At 37.1% G+C, this 17,740-nt stretch overlaps 2 protein-coding genes across 9 annotated transcripts in view; one reads left to right on the top strand and one right to left on the bottom strand.

The window, feature by feature from the left end:
• The window catches only part of LOC145284444 (RAB11-binding protein RELCH homolog), a 2,006,047-nt gene extending 1,997,882 nt beyond the window's left edge, over positions 1 to 8,165 (bottom strand). For 5 of the 7 annotated variants that reach the window (XM_080133263.1, XM_080133262.1, XM_080133261.1 and 2 more), the window contains exon 1: positions 7,831 to 8,165. In XM_080133263.1, coding sequence (XP_079989389.1) covers positions 7,831 to 8,119 — 289 coding nt within the window. In that variant the 5' untranslated portion in view covers positions 8,120 to 8,165. The remainder of the gene's footprint in view (positions 1 to 7,830) is intronic. The other 2 variants (XM_080133258.1, XM_080133264.1) reach the window with 1 other exon arrangement.
• A 178-nt stretch (positions 8,166 to 8,343) lies between these two features.
• Positions 8,344 to 17,740, top strand: part of LOC145284445 (DNA replication factor Cdt1-like) — a 51,065-nt gene continuing 41,668 nt past the window's right edge. For both annotated transcript variants that reach the window (XM_080133265.1, XM_080133266.1), the window contains exon 1: positions 8,344 to 9,164. In XM_080133265.1, the coding sequence (XP_079989391.1) occupies positions 8,511 to 9,164 (654 nt within the window). In that variant the 5' untranslated portion in view covers positions 8,344 to 8,510. The remainder of the gene's footprint in view (positions 9,165 to 17,740) is intronic.

Genomic DNA, 17,740 nt, shown 5'->3' on the forward strand with positions numbered 1-17,740 from the left:
CATCGGGCCCCCATACTCAACAAATACATCCACCAGTTCTACCTGGAGCCCGGCACATCTGTCTTGATGATTAGGGACAACAATCATTCCCCAAAACTGGTCGTACCATACAAACTCCGTCCCAAGTACCTGCATCAGGCCCATGACTGCATCAATCATTCAGGTATCGCCCGCATGCGCGAACATCTATCCGGCTACTGGTGGGAATGCAAGGACCATGACATCAGGACGTATGTCAACTCCTGCGAAACATGTGCCAAGCGGAAGGGTAACTATGGCAAACGTAAGGTCTGGCCCACCGGGCACTGCAAACGTGGAGAAAGACCGTTCGAAATCATCTACATTGATTTCGTCACGATGCCAATTTCAAAGGGGAAACGCTACATCCTAACCATGCTGGACAGTTTCAGTAGACACCTTACGGCTGTGCCGTGTTCCAGAGATCGTGCGATCGATGCTGCCCGTGGAATTTACAGTTTCTTCCTTCGACACCGGGAAATACCACGCATTGTTTCATCCGATCGCGGAACCCACTTCACGGGGGAGGTATACAGGATCTTTTGCCAACTCACATCAATCACGCAGGAATTACATTGTGCCTGGCGACCACAAAGCTCAGGTAACATTGAACGACAGCATCGCACGATGAAAAACGCCATATACATGCTGTGCGAAGATAGAGACTGTGAGTGGACCGACGTCCTCGAATCCGTCATCTCATCAATGAATGCTACCATCAACAGTGCCACTGGAGCGTCACCACACTATATAATCACTGGTCGGCAGCCCAACATTGGTTTGCCAAGATTACCCGACAACAGTATCACAAACCCCAGCCCCACGGCTTACGGCATGCAGGTCAATGCCCTGTTAAGACAAGTTCATCGACACGTCGCGCTGGCCAACAATGAAGCTGACCACGCCCAAGACCCAAATTTAGACAAGGACATGAATAAGGAACCAATACAAGTCGGTGACAAGGTACTAATCCACCGGCCTCAATCAGCTATTGCTCACGCATCTCACCTACCCTGGATCGGTACCTTCGAAGTGGCCAAGACCAACAGCATGGTGATCCAGATAAAAAATGATGATGGCCAGAGTGAATGGGTTCACCGGGCACATGTCCGCCGATTAATACCACGTCCAAAACATTTGTCCCCCAATCTACCTCCTCTACCCTACCCAACTCGTCAATCTACCGAAGAGACAACGCTTCCACCCAAGGCAGGGGCACACAGAGCGTTGCAGGACCCCATATACGTAGAAACCCCTCGACTACCGTCCGGATACAGATCGGACCTGATTCGGAATCGGTCAACACGAGGCCAGCTTCCTAAACGGTTTAAGGATTTCATCATGGGTTGATTCCATTCACACATGCAACTATGACCGCACTGGACAATTCAAGCCAAAATGAGATCTGGGGGAGCTGTTATGATGTTATGATTTAGATCTCGTTTTGACTTGGGGACGCCGTCATACTGTCTGCCACGTGTCACCGTGACGACCACCACTCAAGTTTCATGATTCCTGACCGCTTTGGGGAGAAACTGACTACGTAGGGATTCACGCTACGATCGCTACCATGGCACCAAAGTCGAGGCACATGATCATGGTTACCTCCACAAAATTACGGGCAAAACGCTTAGATGCCTTACACACCGTAGCGAAAACAACAACCCAAAAGAAACACAGTTTTCTCGACATGGAGGCAATTTCTTCATCACTAACCGTTTGTCTACAACTACGTCCGCGTGCTTGCTATATTTAGCGAAGCCAAGGAAAAGACAGCAGAAGGACCACCAGCCTCGCCATCACCACAACGCTACGGCTGTCGCGACCAATGCTACTACTACTACAACGAAGGCTTCGGCGCGCCTTCTAACAACAACAACTATCGCTATTGACACACGATTATAACCAGCACTGCTGCTACTACCATTACCAACGAAGGCTTCGTCGCGCCTTCTAACAACAACAACTATCGCTATTGACACACGATTATAACCAGCACTGCTGCTACTACCATTACCAACGAAGGCTACGTCGCGCCTTCTATCAACAACAACTATCGCTATTGACACACGATTATAACCAGCACTGCTGCTACTACCATTACCAACGAAGGCTACGTCGCGCCTTCTATCAACAACAACTATCGCTATTGACACACGAATATAACCAGCACTGCTGCTACTACTATTACCAACGAAGGCTTCGTCGCGCCTTCTAACAACAACAACTATCGCTATTGACACACAACTATAACCAGACCAGCACTGCTGCTACTACTATTACAAACGAAGGTTTCGTCGTGCCTTATAACCACAATAACAACAACTAACAACAATCTGCCATCTTCACCCCAAGGACAGCTCGTTATTATTCTGTGTTATTAGAAAATAAATTGTTTAGTTCGTTCAAATCTTAATCCTGTGTTGTCTATTCTTTTTGCTTGTCACCATACGCTTCGTAACATAACAGAGAGAACTGGAGCTACTTCGGCTGAGCACTTTTTTAATAGCACAGCTGGCTGGGATGAGGTCGGGTCCACATGCTTTGGAAGTGTCAAGGTTTTTTATGATAGCATGGACCTGAGCAGGGGTGATTTTCAGATCGTCTAGCGTGGCGTCTGTCCGCATAGGAAATTGAGGTAGGGGGTGGTTTAGAGGGTCCAGTGTGGAGTTTGAGGCAAATCGACTGGCAAGCATGTTAGCCTTCTCAGTTGCTGAGCAAAGAACCTCGTGATTGTTAGTGGGGGAATTGTTGGGAATTGTTAGTTAGTGGGGGAACTAGTCTAACTATGGAACTATAGCATGTAACGACAGTTTGTTTTTTAAAAATTCACATAGCTTGCTGGAAACACTTCCATTATTACTTTGCATTATTTTTTTGATCCTCTTTGGGGAGCATGTTGAAATTCTAGCTAGAAAGCACTTCCATTATATTGCAATGGTTGATAGGACTTGAGCTTCTTGGTGGAAGTCTCCTTTACGTATGTGCGAAAGCGCCTAATTCATTTTCTAAGGTGCCAAAATCAGTTTCCAGTTGAGGGGGGGGGGATTTACGTTCTTAACTTCTTTACTCAGAATTTGAAAAGTAAAGAACTTTAAAGGAATATTCGAATATCTATGTATCTCATAAAGAGATCAAGTGTTCGCATCAGGAAAGAGGTCACTTGATTTCTGAGAACTTCGATTGAAGTAAAATGAAACAAAAAAAAAAATTAGAAACGTAATTGTTTAAATACCATATAGTCATATATATATATATATATATATATATATCGGTTATTATAGTAATTAATTACCCAACTTTAAAAATTGATTTCCTTTATAAAATCTAAATTTGACACAAATGTCAAATTTAGATTTTTAAAAAGGAAAATAATTTTTAAAGTTTGTTTGTTTTGTTTTTTCATAAAACATAGATGAAAAAATAAACAGAAAATGGTTCTGATGGAATTATCAATATGAAAAGCGGAGAAAACAATAAAAGGAATTCTGATTGATCCAAAGTATTAATAAAGTGTTTAATTTTTTTTTTTTTTTTTAACTTTGGTAATACAAGTTGAATTGCCCTCACATAAAGGTAAAATTAAATACAATAAAATTTTGGGTGCTTCTACAGAATTCGAACCGAATTTTTAAACGTGGGTGAAATGCAGATCTATAAAATGGGCACTGGATGAAAAAAGATAAAAATAAAAACGCCTTTATTGATCCGTTGGTACTACTATACAAATGAAAGTAACACACAAAGAAGGTAATCCCTAACGAGGATAACTTCCTTAATACGAACAGATACTACACTTTGATTTGCTTACCTGCCCCCTACACATACAAAGGCACGGTTAAACACAGGATCGATTTTTAATAGACTAGTCGTTTTCATCGACATTCTCATGGTTGAAAGTACCCGAGATAAGCAATAACCCATTTCCCTCCGAAAGGAAGGCATAATGCCTGGAGGAAAGACCTCCTGGGACAGAAAAAGACCGAGTCATTAATTTGTAAAGAAAATAAATAAATATACAATTTCTATAAATTAGACACAAGCCCATCATCGCCGCCATCACAGATGAGTAAAACGAGTCGAAGGGAGGGGGTCGATTGTCATCGGCTGTCTATCGTATAACTAAGACACATTCTGACCATTTCTACCGAGAAATATATCCAGTGAACCCACTGAACCAAGTGCAAGACATCCGTTGGTACAAAGAGATGGTTAGAATCTTAAAAAGGTCTCTCGGTTGAAATATATGAGATAGCAGGCGAATGTCTGGCATCCGGTAGGATGCTCCATCCCCAGCTAGAAAAAAAACGCAAGCACTGTCCTTTTCTCTCTTTCAACATTTCAATTCAACATTTCAATTCAACAGTTACCACAATACCACATTTACTCTATAGACTAACCTTATTTAAAATATCTCCAATGGTTTAAAATCAAATTTTATGACCATAATATATTTAACAATTTCATTGGGGAAAAAGATGAAGGGGACAATTACCAGTATAGACAATAAAACGAAAAAGTGTTAAAATATAAAATGTTACCAAAGTCAAGATAAGTTACTCATCTACTTGGACAAGTTTTTTTGTTGTTTTTTTTAACTTATTAGCGGGGTTGGGGCGCCCGGATTTGCTCGATCGTAAAATACGCTTAAATATGATATTTTAATTTGTCCTGTAGCATTCAAAGCTGGTGACGTTACCTCGCTGTACCAACGTGACATGCATATGAACTGTGAACTGATTCAAAATAAATTAAGATGAATATATAAAAATATAACGATTTCTTTTTTTTCAATTTTGACTCCTTTTTGCCCCCTTAAACCGGCTAAAGACCCATAAAAGAACGGCTCATAAAAAATCCAATCGTTTGAGGTCCCTATCGCACGCAGTCAGTGCGTCCCTCTGCGACTTTTAGTTTCGGAAGAGATAGAGTCTGAAAATATGTAGACAGACAGCGAGTTTTATAAATTAAATTTTTAAGCATTTATTTACTTTGTTCTCGTTCTAAATTTGACAGCACGACACTACTTGTGTTTCGAAGTAATTAAATGTTTTAAAATAAGTTAAACCGCAAAAAAAAAACAAAAACAAAAAAAAAAAATTGTCCCGATAAATAGAAGAGTAACTTATCTTGCCTTTCGTAACATTTATTTGTTATATATTTTTGTTTGCCATCTTGTTTTGTTGTCTATAATGCTAAATGCCCAAGGGGTAGGTAATAAGGGGGGGGGGTTAAAGTTACTAAGATTTTCCCAATCCTTTCTCAGTAGATCGTCGACTGTTTTCCGGTTTTTCTAAAACGCAAAACAGATATATATATGTGTGTGTGTGTGTGTGTGTGTGTGTGTGTGTGTGTGTGTGTGTGTGTGCGTGCGCGCGTGTGTATCGTGCTATTGTTTATTGAATTCATTTTAATGTTTTCATCATATACAGCTCTCATCATGGTCACACAGTCACACACCGATTCCCGCAAGGTCAATGAAATTCCTAGTTACTTGTCTCCCCACAGGAGCAGAGTTAGACACAAGGTCAGTTTTGAATGTGGGGAAAAATCCAGCTCCCAAAAAGGGGCACTCTGGATAGGAACAAAAATAAAAATTGGCTCAGTCATGGAGGATCGAAACAGAAAAGGATCATGGAGGAGGACCGAGGACAGAAAAAGTGAAGTGTAGCATAGCAATAGCATCAGAACAGATACCACACTGTGATCGCAGTCCGGAGGTAAGCAACGGACGCTGCTGCTTAGCCTGGTTATAACGGCTTTCGTTCGGTTTTGCAGATTGGACAACCAACCAGTAGTACACATTGACCGTCTTCGGGTGGCCCCCCCAATGCACTTTCACCGAAAACACTATTTAAAAAATAACACGGTAACATATTTTTCCGCCCAAGAAAGATTTTATCTGATTGTTATGTATTTTAATTATGACCGTTTGGTGCATAAAAGGCAGTCGATTGATGCCAGCCCACGAATTCGGAATAGGGACCCGTGAGCAAAAAAAAAAATTCGCTGTTTATGTCACTTTTGCTATCGTGCTATTTTTATTTATTTATTTTTTTAAAATAATATTTTCAAGTTAAACTTACGTTTTACGATATCGTTTGTTTATTAAATTGTTAGGTGAAAGTACAGAATACCCTCTCCGTGTTAAGAATAACTTTCAAAATAACGTTATTATTTCAGCACGGTAACACAAGTGCATAAGCACCGAAAATTCAATACCGCTAAATAAGACACTAAGAAAACACCCGATTGGAGACGAAAGTACTTATACAGAATACGGGCTGTGTTAAAAAAAATAATGATGCAAACTAATTAAGGTGTGGAGGGAGGGCCCCTGGCCCTCCACACCTTAATTAGTTTATGACGCTTTGTAACTATTCTGTACTTTCATCTAACAATTTAATAAACAAAAGATGCCCTAAACATTGAATTTAATTTGAAAATTCTATATAAAAAAATAGCACGGTCCGTATTTTGCATAAGTACCGAAATGGAAATGATTTTACCTGTAAAACTCGATCCTAGTGGCCTTACAACATAACTCAATTTTAAATTCTAACTCAATTGACTTTTTTTTTTCAATTCATCATGATTTCTAAAATTATTGAAAATTTGTTTATTAAAAACATGGTTTAACGTAAATAGGAGACGACGAGTCGCCTATTTTATCCTTTAAAAGTTTAATAAATTGTCAAACGAATAACAAATCCATCATTCGCCGCATCCGGGGATAAGACACGAGAAAGAGAAAGCGGCTAGTCTGCTGTTGCCAATAGCAACAGCGTCACTAACTCAGATGTAAGTAGCATCTTCATCAAAACAAGATGCATACACGAGTACCGTGCAAATACCGAGAGAGAAAAATTAAAAAAAAAAAACAAAAAAAACAAACAAAAAAAAAACAAACAAAAACGAGATATTAACGGAAAAACTTTAAATTATACAACTTGCATAACTTCACGATATTCAGAGAGAGAAAAAAAAATCACATTCTAAACACAAACGATGTTTTATTGTTTTGAAAAATCGGCTTGAGTGTTTACTTGCCTCCCCGCCCCCGCCCCCCCCCCACTCATGGTCAGGGAAATAAACACTCAAGCAGATTAGGCTCATGGTCGGTTTTAAATATGGGGAGAATCCAGCTCCCTAAAACGGGACACTCTGGATGGACACAAAAACACCCGTAGAGTCCCGTCGTCACTCCTTCATGAAGGAGAGTACTTCGGGCGATAGGTTATACTCATTCTTCTTTCTCCGTGAGGAGGTAACGCCTGGAAAGAAGTTCTCCTGAGACAGAACAGATAATAGGTTTTTATCTTAACCTTAAGACTGGGTAAAAATATTGGCTTGTTTATTTACCGGCTACCGACTACAGAAGGTTACACATGACGTCAATTTAGAGTTGGGAATACAGATTCCGCCACCCGCCACCAAATAGGGATTACTCCGAGTAATGCAAAATTTGCCATGATCAGATCCGTCGGCATTCTTAGGGAGCAGAGCGCCTCAGGCGACCGACAATGCACCCACCTTCTAAAGGAGGAGGTAATGCTTAGGTTTCTAAGACTTACCAGAACCATACTTCACTTTGATATAAGCCTGAAGGCTCTTGTGCCAAGTAAATGTTGGTTTGTTGTTATTAAGATTAAGAAATAGTGTGTACGCCCCCCAAAATAATATGCGAATATAAAAAAAAATAATAACCATTTTACTATTATTTTTTTTAATGTTTTATCTCAAATGCATATAATACTAACTAAAAGCAAGACAAAAGTTGAGTAAAAATGTTTGAGTTTAGAATGTACGTACGCAGAGTTGGAGACGATGTTTCAACTTTGGTTCTTTCAAAATTCCCAGGATTGGAGAAATAATCCCTGAGCCTTGGTAACTCACGGCCGGACTCCACGAGTTCGGTGTGCAGTTCGAGGGCCGTTAGCACGAAATTATCGCGCAGAAGCTTCACAGCAATGGTATCCCATGAAATGTCTACATGTTCCGAACCTGGTGACTTCTCAGAAGAATTATCTTCCACTTCGTTTTCGACTAAATCACCGTTTTCTTCCTGCAGAAATGGGTTGAAGCTAGATGCATCGGCCATGTTTGCAGATCATGTGGACAAGAGCTAAGCAAAAAAGTGCATGTATATAAACATAGGTTTTCGTATCTTTTTGACGCTTAAAAAATTAAAATAACTTTGAATTAATAATTTTTTTAAATAATCAAAATCTAAAAATGTAAATTATTATTACGTATTTTGATATACTTTATTTATTATTTATTTGATATTTGCAAATACGAAACTGAGTATATATCTTCATTGTTTATACCACGTGATTTTTGGCGCGATAAATACTGCCTGCGATCCTGTTTCTTTTATTTCTCTATTTTATTTTAAACGAAAAACGTCAGGTTTTCACCCAAAATACGGCTTTCATATTGTTTTTCTTTGATTAGATTTTCTACAAGTAGTTTCAAAGAACGAGGAAAACATGGAAAAGACAAAAATAACCAAGTTTTATAACCAGAAAAAGAAATCTTCACGTAGTCGCCTCGATGATAACAAGAAACTCTTGTTAACAAATGAGAACGAATCGATTAAATCCAGTATTGTTCAAGAATCGATATCTGAGAAAAATGTCGATTCAGTGTCATCACCGATCGTTACAAGGAGTACGCGTTCATCAGCCAGAATTAAATCGAAAACAATTTTATTAACCGAAACCGGACAATCGACTAAAATCAACGATTTCTTCAAATCTCAAACCGATAACTCGAATGAGACAGAAGACACGCGTGAGAAAACTTTGTCTTTCACCAAAACGTTGGAAAAAACTAATTCTTCAAGTTTTCCTTCTAAAGAGAAATTGTTGGCAACCGAAAATGTTACCATAACGAAATCCCCTCTTAAAAGGCGTTTTAGTGAAACAATCTCTTCTCCTCTCTCGCCGAACCGTGAAAAATCTTCCACGCTCGAATCGTCGACAACAATAATAAAAGAGAAGGAAGAAATCCAAACCGTCCAAGAGAAAAGCGGCTCCAGTTTCCAAAACAATCACACCGTTAGGAAGAAACTTGTTTTAGGCGATGATGATATCAAGCCTGAAACCGAATCACCTGAAGATGTTATCAAAAAACGAAAACAGGTATATGTATATATATGTATATCTAGACAGAGAGCGAGAGATATCTTGGTACAATGCACTTATTGATCCGTGCTGAAATAATAACGTTATTATTTAAAAAGCAATTCTTAACATGAGGGGAGGGTGTTTTGTACCTATTCTGTACTTTAACCTTACAATTGAATAAAAAAAAAAACATAAAACTTTAATTAAACTTGGAAATACGATTTAAAAAAAATAGCGCGGATCAGTGAGTGCATTAGCACCGTTTATATTAACTACAACAAAGAAAAAAAACAAGTTTTACTTAGTTACGAGGAGAGATCTATTTAGCATGTAAATATGCCTTCTAAAATGGACTTTGACTATCGAAACAAGTCTAATGTCTAGATTTCCTTGGAAGTACTAAAGAATCTTGTTGATTGCTTAACCGCTGGTTAAGCAATCAAAGAAAAAAAATCAGTTAACCGCTGATTTTTTTTTTTTTTTTTTTTAAATGTACTTTTAAGCAACAACAACAATACTTACTTGTCATATCGAAAATATTAATATATCCAAAAATTATGCAAATTCATTTATAGTTTAAAGTAATTTTACGGAAAATTGGAGGAAATTGCTTTTCTCGAGATGTGAACACCTTGAAGATTGCGAATATAGGGACATACTTATCTCCCTTTTCATCACTTCAATGGCTTCTGAGATTTGTTTCCTATAGCGATAGACATTTAATATTTTTTGTTTTCTTAAAAACACAATAGCAGTTGTTCTCGATGAATTTTCGTAATTTTTGGATGTATTACTATTTTCGACATCACGATTAAGTAACTGTTTTTGCTTAACAACCACATATTTAAAATATCAATCTGTCGACTCTATCTTAACAAGCCCCAGAAGTGTTTACACAATTGCTGTTTAGCCCCCCCCCCCCCCAAAGCAAATTGTTTTCTTGGTGCTAGTGCATTTACTGATCCGCGCTTTTTAATAGTATCAAGTTTAATTAAAGTTTTACGATACCTGTTTTTATTCAATTGTTAGATGAAAGTACAGAATAGGTACATAACACCCTCCCGTCCCCATGTTAAGAATGGCTTTCTAAATAATAACGTTATTATTTCAGCACGGATCAATAAGTGCATGAGTACCGTTTTCTTTTTAAGAGTTTCGTCCGAGAAGGAAAGAGTTAGTAAAGGTGAGGTAGGTGCTCACTGCTCAGTGCTCGCTCACCTCCTTTCCAAGTTAAGAATGGTTTTCTAAACTTGTTTTGAGATCTTAAATGCGTTGAATTTTTAAAAATCTCAATTGTGAAGAGAGGGGTGCCTTTGTATATCTTAACCCATTTTATATTTTTCTATATATAATTCAAATTTCGTATGTCTGTTTGTGCATGACTTGACTTGCACATCATTTTTTTAATAATCGAATATTTATTGAAAAATGGGTTTGTTTTACAATCCACAGGGGTACGAAAAAGTGTTTTAAAAAAATATGGTACTTGTACAGTTTAGTCAAGACATTAAAAAATGAAAATATTGAAAAAAGGTTATATTTCACGTATCCGTTATAAAACTAAGTTCTCCGAAAAAAAATTCACTTAATTTCATCAAGTAGTTGGGGGGGGGGGTTATAGCGAAAAAACAATGTTATGATACCGAGCAAAAGGTTCGATTTTTAGGAAGAAAAGCTAGAATTAAAGATGGGGAGGAAGAATCGGCGCTTTACATGGAGTTATCTCCCCGTGGCGTGTTCAGCAAATTTCACAATGGCTGACTTCAACGCGTTCTCGTAATAACGTGTTTTTCCGCTGTAAAAAAAAAAAAAAAAACTACTCGATCAAATTTAATGAAATTTTCTTCGGAGCTTCAGTCCAAAACAAATACGTACAATATAGCCTTTTTTTCGATATTTTCATTTTTTTATGTCTTGACTAAACTGTACAAATACCAGAAATATATATATATATATATATATATATATATATATATATATATATATATATATATATATATATATAATAAATAACAAAAGTTTACCAAAAGCAAGAGCAGTTATTTTTCTATCTAGCTGGATAAGTTTTTAATGGTTTTTTTTTTTTTTTTTTTTAAATGTTTATTCGATACTAAAAACAGGTTGTGTCGAGCGTTATGTGAGAACGAACGAGAAAAAATAGTCGCGATGTCTATTACATCATCGAAGTCTCGACAATGACTTAAAAATAAAGCAAAATGATGTTAGAAACCTGTTCAAATATCACGGTAACATGATTTATTGGGTGTATTTTTTTTTTTTTTTTTTTTTTTTTTTTTTTTACATGGGGTTCACCACTTATCAAGGCCCGAAGGCCACTCAGGGATAAGGGTTATTGCGTGTACAGTAATCAATGAGATAATATTGTAGTAATCATTCGTATTGGGTGTTAGAGTGTCTTACTTAAGGGTGCGGTTTATCAGGAGTTTGTTTATGTTGGACTTGAAGACGTCCAAGTTGTAGTCAGGTGGGAAACAGGCAAGCGGCAGGGAGTTGCACTGGTGTGCAGTTCTAAGAAAGAAGCTTTGCTCATGGAATCTACGTTTGGATTTAGGCACAGATAAAGAGTGGGGAAAATTATTGACAGTAGTTTCAGCCAGACGGATGTTTCTCGTGAAAGATTGGCGAGGGGGGACGAGAGATTGGAGCTCAGACGAGCACCTGCCATGGAAATAACGATAAAACAAAGACAGGCTTGCAACGTCTCTTCTGTGGGAGAGAGGTTGCAGGGAAGAGAAAAGGGCATCCCCCACTAAACCACGAAGTCTATTTTGTACTCTGTCAAGACAGGATAGGCTGTTTTTAGCAGCTCCTGCCCAGATGTGGCAGCAGTACTCCCTCCTTGGACGTACTTGGCTTTTATACAGATAGAGAATTGCATCAGTAGTGAGATATCTTCTGGAGCGGTAGAAGGATCCCACCATTTTCTCAGCGTCCCTGGCAACAGATTTGATGTATGTGTTCCATTTCAGATCAAGCGTAAAGGTCAAACCCAGAAGCTTGTCAAAACATGGAGCCTCCCCAAGATGGGAGCCATCCATTTCAATTAATGCCAGATGGGGATCAGAGCGTTGATGATGTAAAGATAGAAGCTTGGTTTTGGATGAATTAAAAGTGACCAGCCACCTCTTCCCCCATTGTACCACGTGCTCAAGATTAGAGGAGAGAGAATTAGAGAGAACTTTGTCATTTACTGCCTTTGATGTGTTGCCATAGATGGTTGTGTCATCAGCATAGATGTCAACGAATGATTGTGTTTTGGGAGGTCATTGATGTAGATTAGGAAGAGAGTTGGGCCCAGGATGGATCCCTGAGGGACTCCAGCATTAATACTGTGGGCCTCTGATTTCTGCCCATCAACCACTACTCTTATGAACCTATCAGAGAGAAATGATTTAATAATTGAGAAAACATTTCCAGTTATACCGTAGCTGGAAATCTTGTGAAGTTGGCCCTTATGCCATACCTTATCGAAGGCCTTCGATATGTCAAGGAAACCTTTGTCAAGTGATTCACTAATCCTGTGTGATATAACCGTTAGCACATCTGCTGCAGATCTTGCAGAGCGGAAACCATATTGCATGTCACTAAAAAGGTTGTTTCTGTTGAGGTGGTTGACTACTACTTTATTTAATATGGATTCCAACAACTTACTAATGACACACAGGAGACTTATTGGTCTGTACTGAGAGGAAGATGACATTTCACCTGAATTCTTAAATACAGGGCATACTGATCAGGTTTTCCAGGGTGTTGGAAAGCACTTCTCCTTAAGGCAACGCGTAAACAGTTTTGTAAGTATGGGGGCAAGTTCTGGTTGGAGTTTTTTCAGCACTATAACTGGAATGCCATCAGGGCCAGTTGCTTTACTGGAATCAAGGTTCTTGATTAGCTTGGCAACCTCACGCACAGATATTTGTATGTTGCATTGCGTGTTGTCTGTTTTTGATGTATTTTTAAGTTATTGTTGAGACTTTGTGGCCTTTTTCTTTGTTTTGGACACGTTAAAACACGTAAAACCTTTTTTTTTTTTTTTTTTTTTTTTTTTTGACACAATGTTTGTCTTTTGTGTAACGTTTAAAAAATGGCCGCTAGTGATTTAAACGACGAATAATGCATAGATTTACTCAATTAAAAATAGGAAAATAGTTTATGATGCGAAATATAATGAAGATCAAATTTTAAGACTTTGTAAGAAACCAACCGAAAGGTCAGTGACCTTAGGTCATCATCATATAGTACGAATCCAAAGATTCTATTGTTGGCATTGGTTTCCCTGATATTTTTCTAGTCGAAGTACTTACGAGAGGGACCACGTGAAGGTTGCCAACATCCTAAATGAAAGTGACTTCGTGGAATGAACTGGATTCGAACTTTGAACACCCAGGTCATCAATCTGTGTTGTTAACCACTCTCAACCGAAAGGGAATATATTTCATTTTAAAATTGCACCAAAAACATTTCTTAAAATATGTTTATACCTTGTAATAGACAGGAATTGTTGAGATTGTATTTTTTCTTTTCTTTTTTTTTTTCTGTAATTTGATTTAACTAAATGCAATTCACCTTTTTTTGTGCTTACATGTAAACACCCTAAAAAACGCAAAAAGAAAGATAAGGAATCATTTTTAAAAGATCAGTTTTGCCTATAAATTTAATGTAATATATATATATATATATATATATATATATATATATGATGTGTGTTCTGGAAACTCATTTCTGATTGTTTACAGTATTAAAATACTGTTATTCTGAAAACAGATGTTGCGAGTCTGTCTCTGCTTTATCGTTATTTTCATGGAAAGTGTTCGACTGAGCTTCAGTCTATGGTACGCCCTCGCCAAACTTTCACAAGAAACACTTGTCTAGCTGAAAACACTATCAATAATTCCCCCCACCCTTTATCTGTGCCTAAACCTAAACGTAGATTCGATGAAAAGGGCTTCCTTTTTAGAACTGCACGCCTGTGGAATTGTCTTCCGTTTTCCTGTTTTCCAGCTGACTACAATATGGTTGTCTTTAAGTCCAATGTAAACAAGTTCTTGATGAGCTGTTCCACTTGTTGACAAATTTACCGTATTTCCATTACTAACAATTACTATATTGTCCAATTGACTACTGCACCCTCTTAACCCTTATCCTTGAGTGGTCTCTGGGCCTTGATAAGTGGTTATGCCTATGTAAAAAAAAAAAAAAAAAACAGCCAAACTCGTTTGCATTTTTTAAAACTGGTAGACATTAATCAGAAGTGACTTTTTCCAGGCCATTCATAAAGATCAGATCAACTGACAAAGAGTATAAACAAAGACGGATAGAACCAAAATACAAATCCGACTAGCAAAGATTATACATAATCACCTAAAAAAAAAATCGCACAGAAGTTGTCTCCCAAAGAAAAAAAAACAAAATGAAGGGGGTGGGGGTAAATGCCCTAAAATGCTAGAATGACATGGAAATGGTAAATTTTTAATTTATGAGACTGATCCCCTATTCAAAATTATAAAATAATTTTGATACTTCTGCTGTGTATGGACCATGCTATTTTTTTTATATAGGATCTTCAAGTTAAATTCAATTTTTACAGTATCTTTTGTTTATTAAATTATGTGAAAGTACAGAATAGTTAACAAAGCCTCTTCCCTCATGTTAAGAGTAGGTTTCTAAATAAATAAATAATGTTATTTTAACACTGTCTGTAAACTGCATAAGTACCTTTTTAAATTTATTTAAACATAGGTTCATAAGAGTAGTAGTTGAGGGGCAAAAATCAGAAGCTCACAGTATTAATGCTGGTGTCCCTCAGGTGTCCATCCTGGGCCCAACTCTTTTCCTGATCTACATTAATGATCTTCCAAATCACATCCTTACATCATTTGTAGACATTTTTGCTGACGACACTACCATGTATGGTAGCACATCTAAGACAGTAAACGACCAAGTTCTCTCTGATTCTCTCTCCTCTGATCTTGAGCGCGTGGTACAATGGGGAAAGGAGTGGCTGGTTACTTTTAATGCATCTAAAACCAAGCTTCTCTCTTTACATCATCAACATTCTAATCCACATCTGGCATCAATTGAAATGAATGACTCTTGTCTTCCGGAGGCTTCAAGTTTTGACAAGCTTCTGGGCTTGACAATTACTCCTGATATTAAATGGAACACATACATCAAATCTGTTGCCGGTGCCGCTGGAAAAATGGTGGGATCTTTCTATCGATTCAGTAGATATCTCACTGCTGATGCGATTCTCTATCTATATAAGAGCCAGGTACATCCAAGGATGGAGTACTGTTGCTACATCTGGGCAGGAGCTGCTAGGATGAAGTTATCCTGCCTTGATAGAGTTCAAAATAGACTTCGTAGCCTCGTAGGAGATGTCCGTTTCTCTTCCCTACAACCTCTATCTCACAGAAGAGATGTTGCAAACTTTTCTCTGCTTTATCGTTATTTTCATGAAAAGTGTTCGACTGAGCTTCAGTCTATGGTCCCCCCTCGCCAAACTTTCACAAGAAACACTCATCTAGCTGAAAACGCTATCAATAATTCCCCCCACTCTTTATCTGTGCCTTAACCTAAACGTAGATTCCATGAACAAAGCTTCTTTCTTAGAACTGCACGCCTGTGAAATTGTCTTCCGTTTTCCTGCTTTCCAGCTGACTACAATATGGTTGTGTTCAAGTCTAACGTAAATAAGTTCTTGATGAGCCATTCGATATGAGTTAACAAATTTGCCGAATTTTCATTACTAATGATTACTATATTTTCCGATTTCTACTGTGCACTCTTTAACCCTTATCCTTGAGTGGCCTCTTGGCCATGATAATGTGGTTATGCCTGTGTAAAAAAAAAAAAAATAATGGCTTGTACAAAAAAACATAAAAACATTTATTTCACAAAAGTTGAAAGGAAGTTAAAAACAGGACATGTGTGCTTGTGAAAGTATATAACCAATAAACTCTTAAACTCTTGGTCACATAACACTGAAATTATCAGGAAATAGTAATCGTACACCAAGGTTTATAACGAGTAAAATCTTTATTTGGATGGATGAATAACACATACAGAAATGTTGACAAGGTGAAATGCAAAATGTTCATTTCAATTTGCCGATATATTTCTATTACTTTTACGCATGCGCAAATTCATTCGTAGCTTGAGGTGGCTTAATTTTTAATCTTTCTTATCTATTTGTTGATAGCTCAAACAGTAAGGAAACACGGCTAGACAGCAAATGTTTTGGTTTTGATTCTAGCTGATGGCGCCCATGTAAATAAATACAAAATCTAAATAAATTAAAATACATTTAAGCGTACTTTACGCACTTCCCCCGCTAGTTATGAAAATAAATTAAATGAAATGAACAGTTTACTTTGTTTCAATCTGGTTTTTGGATAAACCATTATTTCTTTAACTTCCGTTTGTATGAATACTCCATTGTTCTAGCAATTATTTCAACATATGTACACATTTCAAGCATTTAAATTACAAGTGTCGTACTAAATAAATCTAAATGGTTCCTCATTAATATTTAAAAAAAAAAAAATTTATCCTCTGTACACAAAATTTTCATTGCATTATATTTAGGCCATTAAACCGTAGTTTAATGGCCTTAACATCCCATTAAAAAAAATGAAAATAAAGACTTCTGGACAATGCCGATTTTGTATCGCTGATAAAATTAAAACCTTTTGAATTTTAATTCTGTTTTTAAGACACATCATTTGAAAAGGTCAAACGAGATCAGTCGGTGAGACAGATTTTTTTTTTTTTTTTTTTTTAAGTATATTTGGAATGAAAAATAATTTAGATTTCTTTTGTGAAATTTGAAGCCAGAAATTCAACAGTTCAAATGCTTCCAAATTTCATTAATATTTTCGAAGAATTACAATCTTTTTTCAACTATCAGGAAAATATTCAAATGATTTTATGAAGAAACTGTAATGTTGGATTTAATTTAGTAATTATTTTAAATAGAATTTATTGGTAAATTTATAGATTAACACTCTACTACCCTCTCTCTCTCTCTCTCCAAAAAGATTCTATTCATTTTTCTTCGCAGTTTGTTCAAGCTAGGGATGGATCATCCTACCTGATGCCAAATATTCACCCACTAACTCAAATATTCCAACTGAGAGTTGTTAAGATTCTAACCATCCCTTTAAGTGCAATTGTTTGAGTCTCGTGCACTTGGTTCACCAGGTATATTTGCTAGATAGTCTACTTTTGTGATTACATGTGAACAGCTTGAAAAACTCAACAAAATGAAAAAGAACAATTTTTAGAATTTGAGTGAGGGATCGTTTCTAAATTTAATGCAAGGAAATCCTCCATTTCCAGACCATTATAACCTTTTGAGGCTGTTAGCTAAATTTTTTATCACTAACACAAAGTCCAATTAGAGTACCTCCAGTCAAAAACGCACATAATTTATCTTGCAGCAAAAATAAATTTGGGTTAACTGTCCTAAAAAGCTAGAATAGCTCAGAAACGGTATCATTCTATGTTAAATTTAATTTCAGATTGGAAAATTCATTTCCATTTCAGATCTTTTAGACTATTGGCATCTTTTT

Source organism: Euprymna scolopes, chromosome 9 (assembly GCF_053919585.1).
Source record: "Euprymna scolopes isolate OS-2025 chromosome 9, ASM5391958v1, whole genome shotgun sequence".
Lineage (NCBI taxonomy): Eukaryota > Metazoa > Mollusca > Cephalopoda > Sepiida > Sepiolidae > Euprymna > Euprymna scolopes.